Genomic DNA, 21,270 nt, shown 5'->3' with positions numbered 1-21,270 from the left:
TGGGAAACCCAACCAGAAAGGTCTCACCCCCAGGAGGAAGAGCTTGGCTGTGCTGTGGTCTTTCAGAGGTTGTCAGCAGTTAAGACTTTGTCTTGGCCTCGTCAGGGCACTTGCATGGGAGAGAAGGACCAGCCAGGGGCAAAGGGGACAGTTTCCTTATTGCTTCCTGGAAGTCATTTAGTCAGCAGGGGTGGTAAGAAAGGAAAGAAGGGGGAGGAGGAAAAAGAAAAGAGCCCCAAGAACCCCATCCACTGCCTGATGCATACGTTGGGAAGAACACCATGCAAGGAAATTTGCCTGCTAGCTAGTGCCGTGTATAAAGTAAGGATACGGTAACAGTTCTGGCCTGGTTATTAGAGAATATATCACCATGAAGCACAAGCGAAGTCTCCAAACGCCAACAACTCCCTGCTGAAAGTGCATCTCAAGGAGTTTGCTTAGGAGAAGGATTCACTGCGTAAAACAAGGCACCACAAGAAGGTTGGATACTGGGTCGGGCGTGAGGACACGCTGGAGAATCCACAAGCGGCGGAAGAGAGACCTAGTTTTAAATAATGTCTGTTGGCGCAGAAGCCCCCTTAGATGGGCTCGGGTTTTAGCTTGTCTGCTAGAAAGTCGCTGACAAAGGCTTCCACGATTTCAGGTGTGATCTCCTCCACATCCATCACGTACTTGGCCCGGGCTGACATGTCCAGGATGGTGAGCAGGGGTGCAGCCTCAGGCAGGTTGGTGTAATCCCGCAGGGAGTCGGTCATGTCGTCCTGGAGGCCAAAAGGAGAGGGAGAGGGGAGTCATTAACAAAGCCAGGACACCAGGAGCAGTTTGCTGCTTCCACAGCATGGCCCAGCCCGCAAGGGATTGAGCTCTGCACCAGCACTGCAGGACCACAAGTGTAGCAGGCAGCACCTGTCTTGCTGCCTGCCCTGCCTGTGGTTTGAGCCAAAACCAAACCGGGCTGATTTATCCCAGGCTGGAATGGGACGTGCACTCCTCCAACACTGTCCATGCAGTGCACTGCTCCCAGCACACCCAGACTGATCCTGGGGCTTCTGGGGCATCCACAGCTCAAGGAGCTGGGGACAAGTGCTGAATGTGGGAACTGCGAGCCCCCAGTTTCAACACAGCCACGGCCTCATTGCTCACAGGGACTGGACACCAAAGGGATCTGGGAGCACATCCAGAGCAAAGCAAAGAACAGGAATGGGGCGTGAGCCAACACCATGACCCCACCAGCAGGTCCCAGTGTCTGGGCAAGCACAAGAGCAGCAGGCTGCTTACAGGGGGAGCGGGCTGCCCTCCCCTCAGCCAGGCACAGCACAGCTCTGGGCAGAGAGAACAGTATCTCTGCCAAGGCTGTGCAGTGTGAAAGCCGGTGCTGGGGCGATTCATCTCCCGCTCCCGGCCAAGCCCACGACGCACCGCATCCGAGACGGGGCGTTCCTCCGCACCCCTTTCCAGAGGCAGTAAGAGAATCCATGCACCTGGTTGGCGGCCGGGGCTCTGCAGCGCGTGGCGGCAGCGCAGGGGGACTCTGGTCGCGCCTCCCCTTCCTTTGCAGGGGTTTCTGGCGCAGCCGGACCACGTGGCTGGAAGGGCGAGCAGGGCTGGGCCCGTCGCCTCGGCACTCGCCCCCCACCCTTCCCGCCTCCCAGCCCAGGTGTCGGGAAGCCTCCGGGATGCCTCGTCCTTTATCCGATCGCCGCAAAGGGACCAAGGAACATTTTTAATCAATGCAAAATCGGTCCAGACGGTGCTGGGAGAGGAATGGGAGGCGCCAGCTCCGTCCATGGCCGGGCTGCTTTGTGCGTGGGGGCCAGCGGAGACCCGGGGCCAGCGCTCCCGGCTATTGAGGTGACGGATGAATGGGACGTGCCGGACGCTCCCCATTCTTCGTCCCGGCCGCCGCAGGGACGTCGGGAGCTGGATGAATAGCAGCAATGTTTCAGCTACAGCCGGCGAGCAGGAGGAAAACGCTTTGCAGGCTCTGGGGGAGGGGGGGAAGGTCCTGGACCCTCCTAAAATAGCCTTTCCAACAAGGGACTTATTCAAGGGTGCAGGGCTGGGTTGGGACGCTCACAGACCCGTCACGGCGGTGAGAGCGGGAGCGCCTCTGCGGAGGGGCTGACGGGGCTGTGGGAGGCAGTGGTGGGGGCTCTCCTGGCCGGGGGGGCTGGGGTGTGGCAGTGGGGATCCTTCTGTCGCAGGGCGGCTCCGGAGGGCCCCGCTCACGGCACACTGCGGCTGTGACGTGGGCGTGGAGGGACAGAGCAGGCGCAGCCGCTGCCACCTGCCCAGGCCCTGAGCAGCAACGTGGGAGGGGAACTGCAGGCCTGGGAGTACTGGGAGCTTTCCTGACCCTTACACAAAACCCTCCTCATTTGCCAGGCTGCAGCAGGGCAAAGTGCCTGCACAGGGGAAAGGGAAGGCAGAAGCTCTATTTTGCCATTTCCATTCTCTCCCGCAGATCTTGACTCTGGAACGCCAGAGCCTGCACATGCTCCAAATACCATCCCAGCCAAGAACAGCGTGGCCAGCTCAGGAATCAGCCCTTGTTTCATGGGCTGGGCCAAGCTGAAACCCAAACCCTGCTCCTCTCCCCCTGCCCAGCCGCCTTCCTGCCCACGCAGCCTCAGGGCTCGAGGGGCCAGCAGGTAGCACAGCATGAGGCTGGAAGCCCCACCGTGGCGGCTCCACTCCCTCCCACATCCTGCAGCCCCACTCTGCCTGTCCTCAGCACCTCCCTCACCTGCTGTCAGGCTTTTCCGCCTCTGAGCAAACACATCTGGGACTCCTTTGCCAGAAACATCCAGCAAGGAGAGCAGGGACTGAGCCAGGCCTCAATTTTTTCTCTGTCGTCCCTGAGTAGCTGCAGTAGCTCCCTGTCTCAGTTTACCCACTTGAACAATGGCAACAGTAGTCCCCAACCCAGCTCAGTCCTCCCACCCAGCAGGACACAGCCCTGTGCTCTGCTCTCACTTACCTCACCCGCCACGAAGAAGAGTAACGGCGCCTCCTCATCTTTGGCTTTGTACTTGGCTATGATTTTTTCAGCTATGGGCTGAATCAGTTGTTTCGCTGCCTCCGACTCTCCGTCATCCTCTGAATCTGCAGGGCACAGGGGTGGGCAGACAAAACGAAAGAGCCAAGGCAAAAAGGAGGTTAGGATCAAACGGATGCAAACCAGCCGGGCGCTGGCAGCTCTATCCCACAGCACCACCACGCAGGAAAACGGGAGGCCCGGATGCCCAGCACCAACTTCAAAGCCACACAGCTCTGTAGCAATTAGGGAGCAGCTGAAACACGCCTTTCATGTGAGACAGGGAAACACGTAACAGAAGAGAAACTCCTGCTCCCCAAATACTTCAGTGCTCACTCCCTGGTGCTGTTGCTGATACACAGGGACAAACAGGCGCAAAAAAAAAAGCTGCTTTTGCGGCGCTGGCATGTTTTGAAGACCAAAGGAAGGCGCTGATCTGAGGCTGCCTGGCACCCCTGCCCGCCACCCAGCATCCCTCTGCCTCAGGACGGCTGATCGGCAGCTTTGCTGCTCGAGTCTCTGCAGCAGCAGCGCTGTGAAGGCAGCTTTGATTTGACAGAGGTAGAGTAGAAAGAGATGGCAACATCAATCAAACACCAGCCACCACTGAAGTTCAAATACTGAGCTAGAGAGAGGAGAGTCTGTGTCCTTGAGCAGCATCGAGATTAAATGATTCCAATCCAGGGACAACTTTCAGCACTAAAAAAAAAAAAACGAGGGAAGGAGGTGGAAGAGAGGCCCCTTGTCTCCTGGTCGCGTGCAGCTATCATGGTCCTTGATGTAACCACCCAACCCAACAGGTCCAGCCCCCTGCTGGGACAGGCAATGTCCATGCCCAGAACACTCTCTGCCCTTGCTCCACACACCCCTGTGCTCTCTGGCTTCTCCAAGCAAAGCAGGAGATTCCAGAGACGCTGCTCACTGGATTCCAGGGCCAGTCCTGCGTGGCAGTGATAAATACGTGGAGTTGTGGGGTGTCTGCAGGGATTGATTTTTCTACAAACATCGGCTGCTGGCAGCACTCCAGGCAGCCCTGCACACTCTGGCTAACCCAGCCCTAACCTCTCCAGGGAAGGATGTAGATTGGACAGGATTTATTCACCACCAGCACTTGCTAAGCCTGCTTTCTCCTGGGGGTGTTGCTGCCTGTGCAGCACAAGCACTGGACTGCTGGGAGACCCCCCCAGCAGGACACGGGCTGGCCAGGAGCCCCCATCCCCGGTGCCTGCCTTGATGCAGCACCAGCTGCATCTCTGCCCCAGCACATTGCTGGCAGACTTCACCAAGACCATCCATCCCCAAAAGCGCTGAGGGAGAGCTCCAGCTGCTCTCCTGATGAGCTGTTTGCAGCAAGGTGATAGAAAAACTTTGCTCAGAGCAAGATAAAAATAACTCTTTCCAGAGGCCTGCAGCGCCAGCCCCAATCCATCAGGCTTGGCGTGGCCAGCCGGTCCTTCCCGTGTGAGGAGAGGATTTTTGGCTCTGTGCTCACATCCCCTGCTGGGCTCTGCTGAATAAATAACCAGGGTCAAAAGGAAATCTGAAAGGGAGGAAGGAAAGGAGCGAGGGCCATGTTATCAGCGCTGCAGAGAAGGGTGTGCTGCTCACAAAGGGCACGTGAGGAAGCAGGACACCAGCCCTGCCCTGGGCCAGGCCCCTGCACAGCACCAGGAGGCTCAGGGCAAGGGGGGCTTCTTCAGCAACCCCCCACCACAGCACCACAGAGCACTCAAGGGCATGCTGTGTGCACCTCTCTGCTGCCCACCTGGGGCTCAGCCTGCAGCACAGCTCATCCCAGCCACACCCTTGCCTGATTTACCTGTCCACTGCTAGCAGGGAAGCGATGAGGAAAGCCATCTGTGCTTCAGATGAGCTCCTGGCCAGTTTCTAATTTCACGTGTGGGTTAGCAATGGAAGAAGGACGGGAACTTTGGGGAAAAGCCTGCCCTGTCCTGTAGTCATTGCCCTACAGGGGAAATCAAGGACCAGAGAACATGAAAGAGGCTCCTCTGTCACAGCCCTGTTCAGCACAGGGACTCAAGCCCTGAGATGTGGTTTCCAGCAGAGCTATAATCCCTCCTAGAGACACTTCCTCTGCCTCCTCTGGAATGTCACGTGTGCCTGAAGTCCCTGCTCTAGAAAGGCTTTTCCCATCACCACCACCACCAGCTGTGACAGTGTATTTCTCATACTCCCCAACACCTCATCAGCATTCCTGTCCACAGCCACCACTGCACCTTTGACATGGCAGCTCCTCTGCACTGCCAATCGCTGCTTCATCACATCCTTCGGGTGGGTGCATGGGAGCTGTGGGAGATCCACGGGCTCTGGGAAACCCCTGCGAGCTGCAGCAGCCCATGGCTGTGTCTGTCCTGAGGGTCTTCCACAGGGAGCTCTCTCCCTTGTGGCCTCTGCAGACATGTCAGTGCTGCTCTTGAAGATGGAAATGGGCTGATGTCCCTTCCCATGGACTCTGTCACCACCAGAGGCAGGTTCTCAGCCCCATGGCCAGCTCCAGCCGAGCTGGCAGGTAGCCCAACCCCTTTCCCGAGCACAGGCTCTGCTGTCACAGCTCCATACCTACAAAGAGAACGAGGCAGGGGCCCTCATTCAGCTGCACAGCGTTGGAGTCCGTCAGCTCCAGCACGGGCTTGGGGTGCCAGGGGAACTCGCGGCACTCGATGTCGTTCAGCACCTCCACCCGCCCCTGCCGTGTGATCACATCTCCCTTGGAGTCCAGGACGATGAGGGTTGGGATGCCTGCGATGGAAAAAACAGGGGGGATCAGCCACAGCATGAACTGGCCAGCGACAGGGCGTGGGGAGAAAGGCCTTTTCCTATCGCCTCCAGCTCTGGCAGGAGCCCAGCGAGCTGCTGCCTCTCCACAGCTCACGGTGTGGGGATCAGGCTCCTGGATCCTGTTTCCGTCCTAGCAGAGCACTGCAATTCAGGAGCAACAGCAGGAAGCAGAGAGATAGGCTCTGGCATTGCCTGCCTCTCCCTGCCCAAGTGCAGGCAGGGGTCACTGCTGTCTGGTGCTCCTGGATGCAAACCCCACCCTACCACATAGGGACCCTCCTCCCAGGCTCCCTCCTGCACAGTGCCAGGCAGAAGTGCCACTTGTGCACCCCCATCCTAGCAGCTGCTGCTGGACGAGCCTGGTCCCGGTTCACAGGAACACTCATGGATCACAGACAGCAGCGGCCAGGAAGCAGGGTGTGTCCCTTCCCAGAAGGAACACCATGCATTTTAGCAGCCACAGACTCCTCCATGAACCCCCACAGCCCTCCAGCACTCAGCACTGACGGCTCAGCCATTTCCACAGCAGCAATGCCCAGGGTCTACAGGATTGTGGCACTGGGGAGGACGGGGCTCAGAGGACATCCAATTATGTTCTAGCCCTTGGGAAAAAGCAGCATTTTGCCCTGAGCTATAGGGCTGGAAAGCCTTGTCATAAAGGAGGAGCTTTTACACAGGAGCTGGCAGTGGGGCAGGGTGGACACCAGCTGGTGACCATCCCATCTGATAAGGCACCAGCTTTCCGGCCACAAAACAGTCACGGGTGGGTCAACAGGAGTGGCTCATATCGGTGACTTCATCTGGAAAGCACACCATTCCTCTGGCATCAGGCAGACAAAGAGACATCCCACAAGGAAGGAAGAAGGGAGAGCTTGGGATCAGGCCTCAGGGGACACGTGAAGTGACCACAGTCAGTGTCAGGTGCTGCTGTTTGCTGCTCATCACCCGGGCTTCGACCTGCTCCCTATCCAGCATATCCTTCACCAGCAACTTCCCCCAAACCACAACCAGCAAACTGAGACAACTCAAATCCTCCTGCCCTCACCCAAAGGTTCATTTTAAAGCTCATTCCTCAGGAATACCCTGGAGAGCCATTCTCTGGGCACTAAGCATCCTTGCCCCTGCCAGGCTTCTGTGCTCCCATGTTTGTACAACAGTGGGTTACTCACAAGCCCTCTGAATTTTAGGCATTTCTCTAGGAAATACACGGCCATCTGTCTGTCCCAGCCTGCCTGCAGGTCCGGGCCAGCGGCCGCATTCCCGTCATTCCAGCCCAGCATTCCTGCTGCTGTGCTGGGGCTGTGAGCACAGCACTGGGCTGGTGCTAAGCAGCAGTGCAGGAACCCACCCAATGGCTGGGCTTGCAGATCCTAAGGGTATGCCAAGAAAACCATTTTGTATCACAAAAAGGCTTATTCATTACCTGCTGGTATTCAACGTAGCTCCAGGGCAGGGATGGGTTAAACAGACGGGATGGAATTGGGAAATCTCACTCTGGCCCTGCCCTTACAGGCACAAAGTACTCCTGATGCCAGAAGCACACAGTACTCAGCATCCCACAGGGTTTGGATCTCTATCCATTTATGATTCCCAACCCAAACGCCTGCTTTTCCATCCATTAAACATGAGGGACATTCTAGAGACTCCGGTTCAGGTCATCAGTCAGCCTGAATGACACAGCACAACCAGGCAGAGATGTCAAATGAGCTTTGCTGATCTGGGAAAATTAAGGGCCCAATTTAGACACAGATTGTTGTGATTTTGCAGCTATCAAAGATTTCATGCACTATTCAAAACATTCCTTTAGATTTTACCTGATTTGCATATGCAGACACCCCCCCTCCCCAAATACCCAGCCACTAAACCTCCAACTGCAAATACAAAACTGAATCAGAAAAGAGAGTCATTTTTAAGGTAATTCACATCCCTGTCCAAGTCCCTGGGGTCAGGACACAGCCTTACCAGGCATGTGGTGGCATCCCATAGGATCAGCCTTCAGGTGACCTTTGTTACTACTTCCCTAACAAATACATCCTCTTTTCAGGGGATACAAACCTGCAGGACCAGGGAAACTGCCTTTAACCTCATTCATACCTCCTAACCCAAATACTTCCCCCCCTCCCCAGCCCTCTCTCTGCTCATCCCAGCCACTATTTGTTATTTTAGTGCCTTTTGGGGGTTTTGGTAATTGCCTTAAGTCATAACACCAGAATTTACTTATCAAGAAGAATCAGCGATCAGACACTGCAATGAATATTGTATAAGCCTGGATGGGAATTAGCATAGACGGGCTGGGTTGGATTTTATGCATTAGAAAATGGATTTGGTTCCCACGGGGCCAGCATTTTATGAAAACACAGGGGCCAAATGGTTTGTTACCGAACCTGGCAAGACATTTACATATTTATATGTTCAACCCCATATCCGACACGGAAATCTCATCTGCATGAAGTCTGCTGGGTGCATAAATCACAATCTACGTGAACCAACCACACCAAACACAGGATGGGTGGTGAGTTTTATTGCTCTTTTTTCATCTTTTCAGAAGTAAGCTCCAGGAATCTCCCGTAACAGCGACTTCCAGGCTGCTCCCACCACCCGGGCTGTGAGAGTGACCTGTGGGTGTCTGGGCTAAAGCGTGGGGCAGAGGAGAAACAATGGTTTTTGGAAGGGATTGCAAATGCCAAAGAGGCACCACGGAGTCCAGAGGGAATATTCAGGAACTCAAAAAGAATCTCATAAGATACAGAACAAGGGACAATTCCTAACTAAGTGTAAAATTTATCACTGCTTTTCATCCCATCGGAAGGAGAGCTGAGGCCAGGGGATTTCACCGAAGGCAGGACTGCACAGACCAGGAGCTGCCCACACAACAGGGAGTTATTTCTAAGCAGCCATGACACAAGACATGACTCTTTCTCAGGACAGTCCTGAGAACTGCACCCAGAAGCAATTTACTAGAGGTGGTGCGGTACAGCCTCCGACTGCATGTGAGTTATGAATAGAGGCATTCAAGTAAACCCAAATAAAGGCCAATAACTCAACTTACATTTTATACATTTATACAGCATTTTCAAATGCTGTAGGAGCCAACACAGGACTAAAACAACACGAGATTTTACTCTCTTGCTGCTTTCCACCACTCAGGAACTTAAAGCAGACAGGGAAGACAAGCTCTTCTGTTGTTTCAGTACCCAGCCTTCAAAAAACAGCAGAAAACCTTGCCACGTGCATGCTGTGCTCACAGCCCAACCACCAGGATGGTAACCTGAACACTGAACAGGCTACAAGCTCCCACTGGTGCAAGGGAGCAGCTCCAAAGGGAACTTTGAAGATGTGTGGCAGCATCAGAGTCGTCTGGGGAAAGGAAGATGAGATTACACGGGTCTGATTTTTCATTTTGGTGGAATAACCACCCACGGTGATGAGCGGAGCCCACGACATCCAGCTCTGTTTGCAGGAAGCTTTTGTTACAGCTGGTGTGAAGAGCCTGACTGCAAACAGACAGTCAACCCCAAAGTTTGCACAGAGCTGGGATTCAGAGGTGACACGGGAGCTCCCTGGGCAGGGGAAGGGGTTGGGGTGCAGGGGAACAGCCAATATTTACATCTTCAGGTCAGCACACAGCAAAGAGAGATACCTTTAAGAAGCCAGTGGCTGGAGTTAGAGGGAAAGCTGTTGTCACAGTTTCCCAGGATACAGCATGCCTGGTGCTCAAGTATCCATGTCTGGACACCTTATTTACAGAAAGTCCCAGTGAAACTGGCAGCAGTCCTGCGGCTCTCAGCCGAAACCAGCACTGCAGAGGCTTGTGCGCGGGCCGGGGAGAAGACGGATGAATTTGGAAAGCTCCTGCCTCATGGGAAGGCAATTAAGCAGCAAAATGATGGCTATTTAAAGCAGGCAAATGGTTATTCTTGGTTTAAGGTCAGGGAACAGAGCTGAGCAGCAGCACCTGAGCTCACGCCAGAAGGGGTGCTCAGAGAGGACCCCAAGGAGGGATTATTTCTCCTGTCACTCTTCCCAAGCCCTTGGCCACCTTTGGCTACACTCCCCCTTCCCTGCAGACCATATTACCACTGCCAGCCTGCACCCACCTGACTGATGTTGCACAGAAATGGATGAGAAAGAGCCACATTGCAGCAAAATCCTTTAACCACAGGGACAAACTGTATGTCCATACATGAGACTGTGAGAGCCAGTCACCTTACACACCTCTGTGCCACAGCTTGTCCCCTGCAGGAACAAGGTGCCAGTCCCCAGGAGGGCTGCTGTGAGATTTTATCATCTCTGTGACTCTTTGAAGCCACCCAGACAGACAGAGTCTCTCCCTGCCCCTACGAGCAGCTGGGGCTGCTGGAATTCTGGCACTGGCACGTACAGTAAAAGCAAAGCCATGGTTTACATCAAACACTCTCTCTTCTGTAATTCATGTCACTAACATAAAACAGATGCCATCTTCCTCAGCCCCTGCACAGAACGACGGCCTGCCTTTGCATTACATAAAACAGCAAGAAAAAGAAATTTGAACCTTCAAGAAAAAGCAAAAATAAATAAATCGGTAATTAGACAAAAAACATCCAAGCCAAAAACAGCTTCCAAGTTTCCAGGAAGAATTAGGCTGTTTATGGAAGTCCTGTTTCAACTAACAGCCTGCCTGGCAGGTGGTAGGAATGTGAGTTTGTGGAGAGCAGAAACACGAAGCGGCTCTGCCTGGGGCACTGTGCTTTGCTTTGCTGCTTTCTTGGTCTAGTTAAACAAGGGGAGACATTACAAATATTCAACAAAAGGAGCAGAGAGGAGATCTGTGCATCAGTGCAGCCTTTCCTACCTTGGATGCCATAGAGCCGGTTCAGGCGCGACCGCCTGGCCTCGTCGGCGTAGGGCACAGCCACCCAGGGCATCTCACTGAAGTACTGGTTGAAGGATTCCTCTGACCTGTGCAAGAGGAACAGGGCATGGGATGCAGAGCAGAGCCTCTCCACTTGCCAGGCTCTTTCCTCATTAAAAATCTGGCCTGCAAAGCCCCTTCATCCCTTCCACCAAAGCCCACCAGTATGTGCTGCTGGCAGACACAACCTGGGGAGAGCCGGAGGAAATTCAAAACCCCCAGACCCTCAAGAAGAGGTCCACGGTGCATTTTTTTCCCAATAAAATATTTCAAACTCTCTGGAGCATCTGAATGCCAACCCACGGTGGCAGCAGCAGCTCGAGCATCCCTCAGACCCCAGAGCCATGAGCCACAAAGTAAAACACAGACCTGCTCCATATCCCACTGCTGCCCTTGCTGAGCCCCCTCTGCACTTCACCACCAGGCAGAGAGAAAGGACTCAGCCTTTCTGACATCAGAGCCAACCTGCTCTGCCCCAGATCAAATTTCCACCACAGATCAAGCCAACAATGCTCACAGCTTGGGGGCAAGCCAGCTGTGCCTGCACAGGGTGTTAGTGCTGCCTCACCTGTCTGCACTGACGAAGAGGATCTCAAACTTCTGGCCTGCCTCCTTGATTTTACGGTAGGACTCAACCAGGACCCTTGTGAGGCTTCGGCACGGCGGGCACTGCAAAACACAACACGTGGATAAGGACATTGTCTCCTCCTCAGGGCCAAACCCACATGCAGCAGGCCCAGGTGACACAGTGACCACGAGCAGGTGTGACCTCATCTTTGCTGGAGTGCCAGGCAGCAGCTCTGAACGTGGCTGGGGCTTACAGTCTTTAAGGTACCAACAAAATCCTCCTCATTTTCAAATCTGATCACTTCCCCTTCTGAAGGGCCAGCTGAAGATGGCAGGCCACTGCAATGCTGAATGACTAGAGCATCTCAAACCCTTTAACACCAACCAGCCTGGGGTCTGACCAACCCTCCCTGAGCCCACTCCAAGTGCTCTGCACAGCACCCACTACTCACCCAGTGCGCAGAGAAATAGACCCCAACGTGAGAGCCCTCCAGGGCACTGCTGTCCAGTGTCTGCCCGTTGTTCCTTAGCAGAGGCCCAGCAACAACTTCACTGAAGGGTTTTGGCCCCCAAGGGAACTCCAGACCTGTGGAGGGGTCAGGGTAGGGGTGGAAAGAAGACACGAGACAGTAACATGCACGTGCAGCTTTTGCAGGCTCAGAAAGTTCCACTAGACAAACCATCCCTCCTTCTGCAATGATGCAGGGGATCCTATCTAAGGAATCCCACTAGGGTTTATTCCCATCCATGGGGGATGCAAAGCAACTCACCACGTCATCCCTGCCCCAGGGTGAGGGAGCCAAGCTCTGCACTGCAGCCAGGGTCACCTCCTTCCCTCAGGTAGGCTGCCCCCTGAGCCTGAGTCACAGCACCTTTGGCTTGACAAAGCCTGCTCTGCTTTAGTGCCTGATGAGGCATTTTTTTCCTTATCAACAGCATTTATTTTACCAACAGAGGGCAAGGTGGTACGTGCTCAGGAATGCAGTCAGACTATGTCCCTTATACTGACATTAACCATGTATTTTTACGTATATACATGTATTTTTGTTATTTATAAAACCTTCGCTATATACATGTACGAGGAGATGGTGTGTTTATATATATATATATATATATAAATATATATATATATATATAAAATCTTACACTAACCCTTTGTACCCCAAAGCAAGCTGTGTGTGTACACACAAACACACGCTCTGAATCATCTGCTGCCAGCTCCCAGAGCAATCAATCCATGTGTTCAGCCAGAGAGGAGGAAACATCACAGATGGCTCAGGCCACAACATGTTCTTACTGTACAGCTCCTGCCACTCAATTAAAGACTCAGTCACCACGCTCAGTATTTGCTGCATGAAGAAACAATGAGCCAGTAAGATGTGTGGATGGACAACTACAGTGGTTGACTGATGGATCTCTGCAGGGTCTGTGAGTTAGGGCACACATTTTGCTCATTTTGGTTTTTCCAAATTGGAAGAAGATGGATTTAATACCAACTCCCAGCACAGTAAACCTCAGCATGGGAGAACGGTGGTATTTCTCTGTTTAATTTGTAAGTAATGGGAAATTCACTCTAACAGAGTGTGATGTCAGTGATGAAATCCTATTCAGTATTCTGGAAGGATTTTGCTCCCAAGGTATGGAAAGTCTGGGCCCTCACTCTGTCCACGTGCCTCCATCAGGGAAAAATCCAAACTGAATGCTTCAGTTAGCCTAACTTTTTCCTCATTAGCACTCCAGACAAAAATCCTGGAGGGAAATTCTTTGTTCTTTTCAAGAAGCAAAACCAAAACACAAGATCTGGCAGGAATGGTGGAGAAAATTTATCGCCGAAAATAGCACAGTGCTTTGAATAGTTAATGACAATAGTTCTTTGTTCCCTCCCCTCCAGGCAATTCAGAATGAACTGAAATGAAAAGGCAGCAGTGTGTCCATGTTTCCAAGAGATTCCAAGTCTTACCTTCAGGGTCATCTCGGATGACCAGAAGGCCATTCCTGCAAACCACCTTCCCGGTGGAGGCATCGATAAATATTAGGGAAGGAATGTTGGAGACTCTGTACTTGTTCCACAGCTTCAGCTGTAAAAGAGATTGGGAGGGGAGATAAGAAAGGTAAACTTGGCAGCCTGAAGAGGAAGATTTTGGAGCATTCGCATCTTTTAGAACAGAGGTCAAAGCTGAGCAAAGAAACAGAACTGGTGCTTCAGGAATGAGTGTCAAGGAATGTGAGGAAGAGCTGCCGGGCCAGTCTGGACCTCCAACGCCCACAGAGACCCTCACCATGACCACTATCCTCTTGGTAGCTCAAGTGAGACCACCATGTGTCTCACACCTGCCTGGGAGCACAGGTAAAGCTTCCCCTCCTGCTGCATTTACCTCTTTGCAAGTAAAATGGGGTTAATATTTGCCATGCTTTGAGGTCTTTGTTTAGAAGACATGCTAAGCACAAATACTTTTAATGCCACTGCTCTGAAGCAATTTGTAATGCTTCCCTGGCTGTTTCCTCCCCTCCCATTTCAGTGTTGATTAAACAAACCAGTAACCCCTGCCAAGACACAGCCAGGCTGAATGCAAGGTCAACACACAAAAAAATTATTCTTCTGCAACTGGGGCTTCCCAGGTTTGTTCCCAGGAGCTGATTAATGGGTTTGACACCAGCCTGGGGGCCACATACCTCATCTATCCTGCACTGCCAGCTTCACAATGGTCCCCAAGGGCTATGAGCAGAAGCCACGCAGCCTGATGGCCACATTTTGGGCATCCTGGTCTGGATGGTCCTGTCTGCTGGTCATTACGTTCTGCAGCGAGCTCAGCTCTGCACAAGGTCGGTGACTGAGTGCTCTGGGTATCACACAGTCCTGGGTTGACATTTCTCAGTATGTGCTTCTGGCACAGGGTAATTTGGGGCTTAACTCGCGCACAGAAGCTCGTTGGGATGAGCAGGAACAAGATGACGATGGCTGCTGGCACAGCCCAGCCTGCAGGTGTGGGCTGGCCGTGCCACAGGAGCCGGTGTCCCCACCATGCATGGAGGAGCTGCTGCCATCACCACATTTCCTTACGCTTCTCCAAGCATTCCCAACCTCAACAGCCCAGTGGTGAGTTATCAAACACTCAAACAAAAAAGCCAAACCATAGCCAAGAGCCAGAGGGGAAGGAAATTAATCACCACCCTCCCCTAACATCAAGCTCTGCTCTGCAAAGCCCCTCGGGCTCCGTGTGTTTACAACTTGCTCTGGTTTGGAAAATAAAACCCAGCCACGGGAGAAGCACAGAAAGGGACCACCACTGCCAGCCAGCAGGAGAGCCAGAGAAACCATCACACAACATCCTGCTGCTTCCATCAGTATCTCACACAGAAACCACACCCAGGTGTTTTTCCAGAGGAAGAAGCCACAACTCTGCAACTGATTTGTCCTGTCCCTGATTTGCAAAGACACGCAATTCCATTTCCTGAGCTGGGAATGATCTGGGGACCAGGCCACGAGGGCAGGAATGGGATGCAAGGTGCAGACCACACCAGAGATCCAGCTGAGGGAGAAAGTCACATCCACATTCAGGTTTTAGTGTCACTGTATTAAATATTTCTTCCAACACCTTTCTATAGAAGCCGTATCTGGATAAGTGACAGTGTCAGCCTGCTTTCAAGAGGTGTTAGCATAACGCTCTTGGGTCTGAGAGAAAGTGTTACCACTGATCTAGGAAGACTCTATCAACCTCTATCCACCAGGACCTAGAGAGAGGTGAGGTTTTGTGTCCTACCCACCAGCCTTCCATTTCCAGTAGACATATTTCTTGGGACAAGCCAACTCATACACAATAGATTCTCAAACCAAATGGCCTTGGGTGTGAAAAGAAAAAAGAAATTGTACTCAGCGCAAACCAGCCCCCTCACAATGAGGGTTTTCAAACCACAGAAGGTAAAACCCACTTCTGTGAAGTTTAAAGGGTGGGGAAAAAACCCTTTATAAGGATCACAGGCATTTAACAGGGTGCTGCAAACAATAAGGAAATTACAACTAGCAATCAGATCGCTCTCTTTAAATAGTTGCTTACATTACACTTCATTTTGCCAAGTCCTTTGTATACAGAAGCAGCTCCCCTGGGGCACCACGGCGGGTCCTGGCAGTTTTGCTTGGCTGGGGAAGCAGGAGGGTCTGCACTTCAGAGCCAAGAGGCTGCATCCACTCACTGTGCTCAGCGGGATGGGGCTGGAACACCCCAGATAAGGGGATAACACCAAACCAAGCCTGCTCAAAGCACCAGAGCAAGTGGGGCACAGCTGGCTCCAGTCAGTCTACGGGGTCCGGCACACATGGCAACTCTTGCCAACAACTGGTCCTGGGTCTTCTCAGGATGTGTAAGCCACCAGGCCCCACTGGACCCAAACTGCAGGCACTGGTCTTGGCTTCCCAGACATCCATGGCACAGGTAATCTGCAATCCAGACACTCTGACTCCACAAAATGGGGGGCTGCCACTTCTAACTCATCAGTGAGGGTCCACAGGAGAAACACCCTCAAGCAAGCACAGAGCTAGGTGTGTGTCAGAAGGGTCAAAAAGCATCAGAAGAGGTCAATGTGACAACTGCTGCTCCTGGGAGAGCACGTCCATCACCGGGCTCTGAGGCTTGAACCCAAGGAGCATCACATCACACTCGATCACACCTTGGACGAGCAAGAAAAAGCAATCCAAACTGAAAGGTTTTACCTTGCAACTGTGCAACAGCCACCGCTCCTAGACACAAGCACAGGTAACACCAAAAGAAGTTTCATGCTGAGCTGCACTTCCTATTTGCAACAAATTTGCCACCTGGGTTATCACTGAAATCCATCACACAGCACCAACAAACACGACAACTGCACGTAAGAGGACTGGAACTGGGTTGCCATTTTAAGCCTAGTTATGAAAGCCTGGAATTGAAAATTAGTGGTCTCCATGCACCAGCCATATTAATTCTGTACAGGAATGTGCTGTTTAAAGTGGGAGCAGTTTGGTTTGATGATTCTCCTGTGCACTAGAAAAGCTGTCGGGGAATGAGAAACGCACGTGCTGCAGGACCAGCGCCAGGATCCACCACCATTCCCACTGCCCCGGCTCTCGTCAGCCAGAATCAGCTTTCCAGAGCCTGTCCAACGCTTCTGAAGGAAGCCTGATGGCTCCTTTTACTGCAGGTCTGACCTGAAAGAGCAGAACCTTGATAGGAAAGGGGCTGGTTCATTTTAGCTGGGCTTTTTGAATAAGGCAGCTCGCTGCAGGATTCCCACGCTACACCACTGTTTTGTACCTGAACTGATGCTTCCAGCAAGGACATCTGATCTCCACTTAAAGCCTCTGAACCCAGGGATGACTGAACCTGTCTTGTGGTAAACTGGTTAGTTTTTCTCAGGGTAAAATGCCAGGGGTTTGCACATATGCAGGTTCTGGAAAAAGGACGAGCTCCTCCTTGGTCCCGTCAGCTTACGCCCACTGGTTGTGGCCCATGCAGGAAGGGGTATCCAGGAGAAAAAAGGCATCCCTGGTACAGGTACCTGCACAACCACACACCTCACAAAGGCTCCTGTGTCAGGCTGGGCGTGGGATGCAGAAAGCAAATTACAACTTGCTCTGAGACCGCAGGCTTGATGGGATGATGGCTCAGGCAGCAGGGCAGAGTGCTGCCTCAGCAACTCTGAAAAGCTGTTTTTCCTGCCGTGAAGAGGATGACATAGAAATAACATACTCCACACTCTAAGGATTTGATCATCCATTTAAAGAGGGGATCTCTGCTCCGCTTCCCAACAGCTGTTGCAAATCTGTGGGATCAAGCCAAAGCTAACACAGATGTGGAAATAATCTACGGACTATTCAGCCTGAAAGCAGCTGATCCTCTCGGAGCGCCCTTCACTCCTGGTTCAGGCTGCACGCCTGCTACACTCCATGCTCACCCCAGGACACCCGCTGGAGAAGCAGCAAGGAAATGCAGGAAATGCAGCCCCTTGCAAGACACTAAACAGGTTGACCAGCTTTACAGAAACTTCCCTGGCTCCCGTGCAGGTGGTTAAGTGCAGCCATCCAGCGGAAAAACCAGAGTCACCGGATTCCTCCGGTAACTTTATCCCTACACAAAAGCATCACCACACTGTCCTGGAAACCACTGCCCTGGGCTCCCCTCCACGACTCCATCCACGACCAGCTGTGAGAAGCTTTAAAAGATCACTCATGGTTGAGGTCTGAGGCGATCCTCAGACCTTGGGCCGCACAGCAGCACTCGGTGTTGGCCGCGACGCTGCTCTCTACACTGGCCCTGGCTGGGTTATTCCCCCCACCATGGTGACTGGGAAATGCCTGGCTGAGACACCCATTGGAGAGGAGTTTGCAGACAGCCGCAGTAATTTTTCCAGATAAAGGTGTCAGACGAGAGGTCTCCCCAGCAGCCCACGGCTCTCTCTGCGCAGGGCTGGCACTCGGCCGAGGTGGATGAAATCCCCTCCTGCTCTGCACATACTGGTGGGGAAGGGATCCCCCACTTCCAACAGCTGCCAGGCGCTATTTTTGGTTGTGCTGATTGATTTATCAGTCCTGGTCGCATTCAGTCACCAACATAAATCCTGAGCTGCAGCAGTTAACGCTGGCAGAGACAAAGCACAACTGCTCGCAGTGCTCTGAGCCCTGGCCAGTGGGAAAGTGGTCCTCCCACCCTCTTTGGGGGCTGCACTTCTCTGCTGTTGTGTGAAACTGGACCATAAAAGCTCTCACGCTTCCATCTTCCATAGGTTACGGAGCTGACTCTGTCTGGAGGTCCAGAGGGCAGACATTGGCTCTGCTCATGTTGCAATCCATGCTTCCACCCTGAGCAGCGACAGACAGACAAAGGCAGTACAAAAACTGAAAAGCAGCAACAAAATGAACAAAATGTTCCTGCTGTGGATGGCTGCTGCTTTCTGCTGAATCAGGGGTAAAGCCACTTTTCTAAAAACCCACTTTTGGAGGGCACAGCCATTACAGCATGAGCTCGGCTTTTGCTGGTCTCTCATTCCAGGGCTGAAATATCAAGTCTGTCTAAGGAACACACGAACAGCACTTGGGTGGAAGAGTGCCCTTGGTCCAGGGCCTCAGGGACCAGCAGAGCCCATTGCCCAGCTCTGCCTCCAGCTCTGTCACACAGACCGGCTCCGGGCTGGCGAGACATCCCCAGCCATTCCCACCACCCTGCTCCCTCGGCCCGGCGCTGCAGGGGACCTCTCTGTCCTCGCTCTCACAATGTTAAACTGCAGCTTTTACATCGTGCCTTAAAGGGTTTACAAGCACCAGGGGCCACCCAGGCTCTGCAGACAACAGGCTGCTCCCTCGCCCTGTCGATTTAAATCTGGTTCACGCCTGTCCCTATGATTCAAGCTCAGCTTGAGCGAAGGCTCCTCTTCCTGCCCTCCCTCGCTGCTCCTTTCCCTTCATGCATAAGGGAACCCCCTCAGCAGAAGGGGGACGGTGCAGGAACAACACGCAGCCAAATACTGGGGGGAGACCAGATGGTGCACGCCAAGGTCTGACCCTGTGACACGGAGGAGATCGAGCAAGGCTTGGGATAAATTAATGGCTATTGTGCTGCTGCTTCCCTCTGAAAGTAAATCAAAATCTAATTACAAAATACAATGGTGAGAGAGACGTCTGCTCCGAGAACGTTAATGAGCTGAGGAGGGAGGATTTGGAATTGCAATAAACAAGATTGATGTGAACAGCTGAGACGGACAGTGCAGGGCACTGGGGCTGCTGGTCCGTACGGACCCGTGAGCAGCCGGGCGGCTGCGTTACCGCTCCCCTCCGTGTGCACGCTGTCTGCAATGGCTGAAAGCCCAGTTAAAAACCACCTTAGGACCAGTTTTCCCTGGCACTTAGCCTGGCAGCACCTGCTGTGGATGCTGCCCCACCACAATATGACTTAGTGAGAGCAAAAGAATTAAAAAAAGATCAACCCGAAAGTCCTGCTTGTCGCTTCCACCCTCTCCTTGCTGCAGCTCCATGGTGGGAGACCAGCACAGCACAGTCCAGCTTGCAGCCACCCACATTGCCCCACAGCCAGCAGGGGGTCAGGAGAGACCCTGGCAGGAGCCAGATTGCAACCCTGGGCTTTTGTTCTTCCCAACCAGGCAGAAGGTTTGGAAGCGAAGCAAAAGGAAATCCTCTCCACGGGGTTTTCTGGCACAGCGGCCGCCAGCGGAGGCTACTCTTTGTTCCCCTGAGGAGCTCCACAGCCAAAGCCTGGGGTGAGGAACCTGGTCCAGCCCAACCTCATGTCCTGGTGCCCTCTCTTCCTCCCATCCTGTCCCTCTCACCACCCCAGTTGCCCAGCGCTGGCACCGCTGCTCTTTACAATTTCCCGGGTTACGCCGCGCAAGGGGCTGCGAGCTGAGCATTTCAGTCGAGGGCAGAGCAGCATATGGCTGGCTCAGAGCACAGGCTGCCTCCCCTCCTCCTGACACACACGCAGGCTGACAGGCTGGATCCTCCGCAGCCCCCATCTGATAGGAAAACATTTAATTTGAGCAGAGCTGAAGAGCGCTTAACATGATCTATGGAGAGCAAAGCCCCGGGGCCTGCAGCAGACACGGGAGCTGGCCTGGCTCTTTTACATGTGCAGGTTTCAAAGAGGTGCTGCACTGGCAGCTTGATTTGATCCCAGGGCGAGGGCAAAGCAGCATTTGTCTAAACACACAGATAACGACACAGGGAGGAAATGAAGCAGGGAGGATGCCACCAGACAGGCTGGTCTATCAACAGTATGAGGATGTCTTTTATAAACATCTTTTTTTTCCAGGTGTTCCTCAAATTGTATTCAACAGCCCAAAGACAATGCAGAATTTAAGCATACAGCACTGTTCCCAGGACTAGGAAATACACTTCCATGCACTTCCAATAAATGGTGTTTTTTTCCTCCATGTGCACACCCTGCTTTATCTTTTAAAAGTAGGTTTGCATGTGAGCCAGATATTTCATACCTATTTTTTCTCCCAGCAGTTCTTTGAGCCAAGCACTCTCCCTTTACCCCCAGGGAAACAAGGCACAAAAATGGGTGAAGAACCCAGGGGGTCTGACAGCACCTGGAACCCACCTGCTGTTACCTGTTTTCATTGGCATTTTTTCACACTTTCCTGGTAGGTAAGACAGAAAGGCAAACATAAAAAGCAGTGAGGACAGCGGGAGTTAAAGTGTGGGAAAAATTTAAGACACATGTAGAAGTGCATCAGCCAAGGCCTTTACAAATTACGCCCCTGAATGACTAACACTGAGTAAGAAATAGCTCTGTAAACACAAAGGTAATGAGAAAAAATAATAATTTTTCTCTCTCTTCAGGGAAGGGATATTTTTCCATCTGTTCATAGGAAAGGCGAGGGGTGGGGTGGCAGTCTGGGACACTGAATCAAAGTTCAGAGCCTCTCTTGGTCCCAAGTCTCATCTGTCACTGGAAGCAGGATGTCTGCCAGAACCTGAGTTTCCTACCCACTGCCTTTGCTTTTGCTGCTACTGTTCACTTGAAGGCTGCCTGCATCGAGTTCTGGCAGTAATCTCGAGGTCAAACACCTTGCAATCCCGGATCATTAAGAAACAAACACTTCTGAAAAGCCTTGAATTTAGACAGAGTTCCCACCAAACACAAAAGCCTTTTAAATCAGCAGGGAAATCGGGATTTGTTTGAGGTTTTTTTTTGTTTAACGCACACAATGAGGTGTTAGTGTGGTTTCTGTTTTGTTTTCAGTGGTTAATCTGAAAGGGAACCTTACACAATCAGACCAACAAAATCCTGGAAAACAATGGAGTATTTGTTAGCACTGTAACACACCCTGGGGAGTGAGGGCTCCAGGATGCTGCAGTGCCAGGAGCCCTGCAAGCAGTGACCTCCCCTGGACAGGCCATCTCCCAGACCAGCTACATGGGACTCTAAAACTACCAAGACACCTCAGATACCCTCTTGTGCCCACAGCTGCTGAGGTACTCGCTGGA

At 52.6% G+C, this 21,270-nt stretch overlaps 1 protein-coding gene across 1 annotated transcript in view; it reads right to left on the bottom strand.

Annotated features, from left to right (window-relative positions):
- Positions 1-280: 280 nt before the first annotated feature.
- NXN (nucleoredoxin) overlaps positions 281-21,270 on the bottom strand; it is a 48,428-nt gene continuing 27,438 nt past the window's right edge. Inside the window, exons 2-8 of the mRNA XM_064677967.1 lie at positions 13,255-13,372; positions 11,747-11,880; positions 11,296-11,396; positions 10,668-10,774; positions 5,618-5,797; positions 2,981-3,105; positions 281-761 (exon numbers count right to left, since the gene is read on the bottom strand). Of these exons, the coding sequence (XP_064534037.1) occupies positions 579-761; positions 2,981-3,105; positions 5,618-5,797; positions 10,668-10,774; positions 11,296-11,396; positions 11,747-11,880; positions 13,255-13,372 (948 nt within the window). The 3' untranslated portion in view covers positions 281-578. The remainder of the gene's footprint in view (positions 762-2,980; positions 3,106-5,617; positions 5,798-10,667; positions 10,775-11,295; positions 11,397-11,746; positions 11,881-13,254; positions 13,373-21,270) is intronic.

Source organism: Pseudopipra pipra, chromosome 21 (assembly GCF_036250125.1).
Source record: "Pseudopipra pipra isolate bDixPip1 chromosome 21, bDixPip1.hap1, whole genome shotgun sequence".
Lineage (NCBI taxonomy): Eukaryota > Metazoa > Chordata > Aves > Passeriformes > Pipridae > Pseudopipra > Pseudopipra pipra.
The sequence above is the reverse complement of the archived record's forward strand: the minus strand, read 5'-3'. Positions and strand labels throughout refer to the sequence as shown.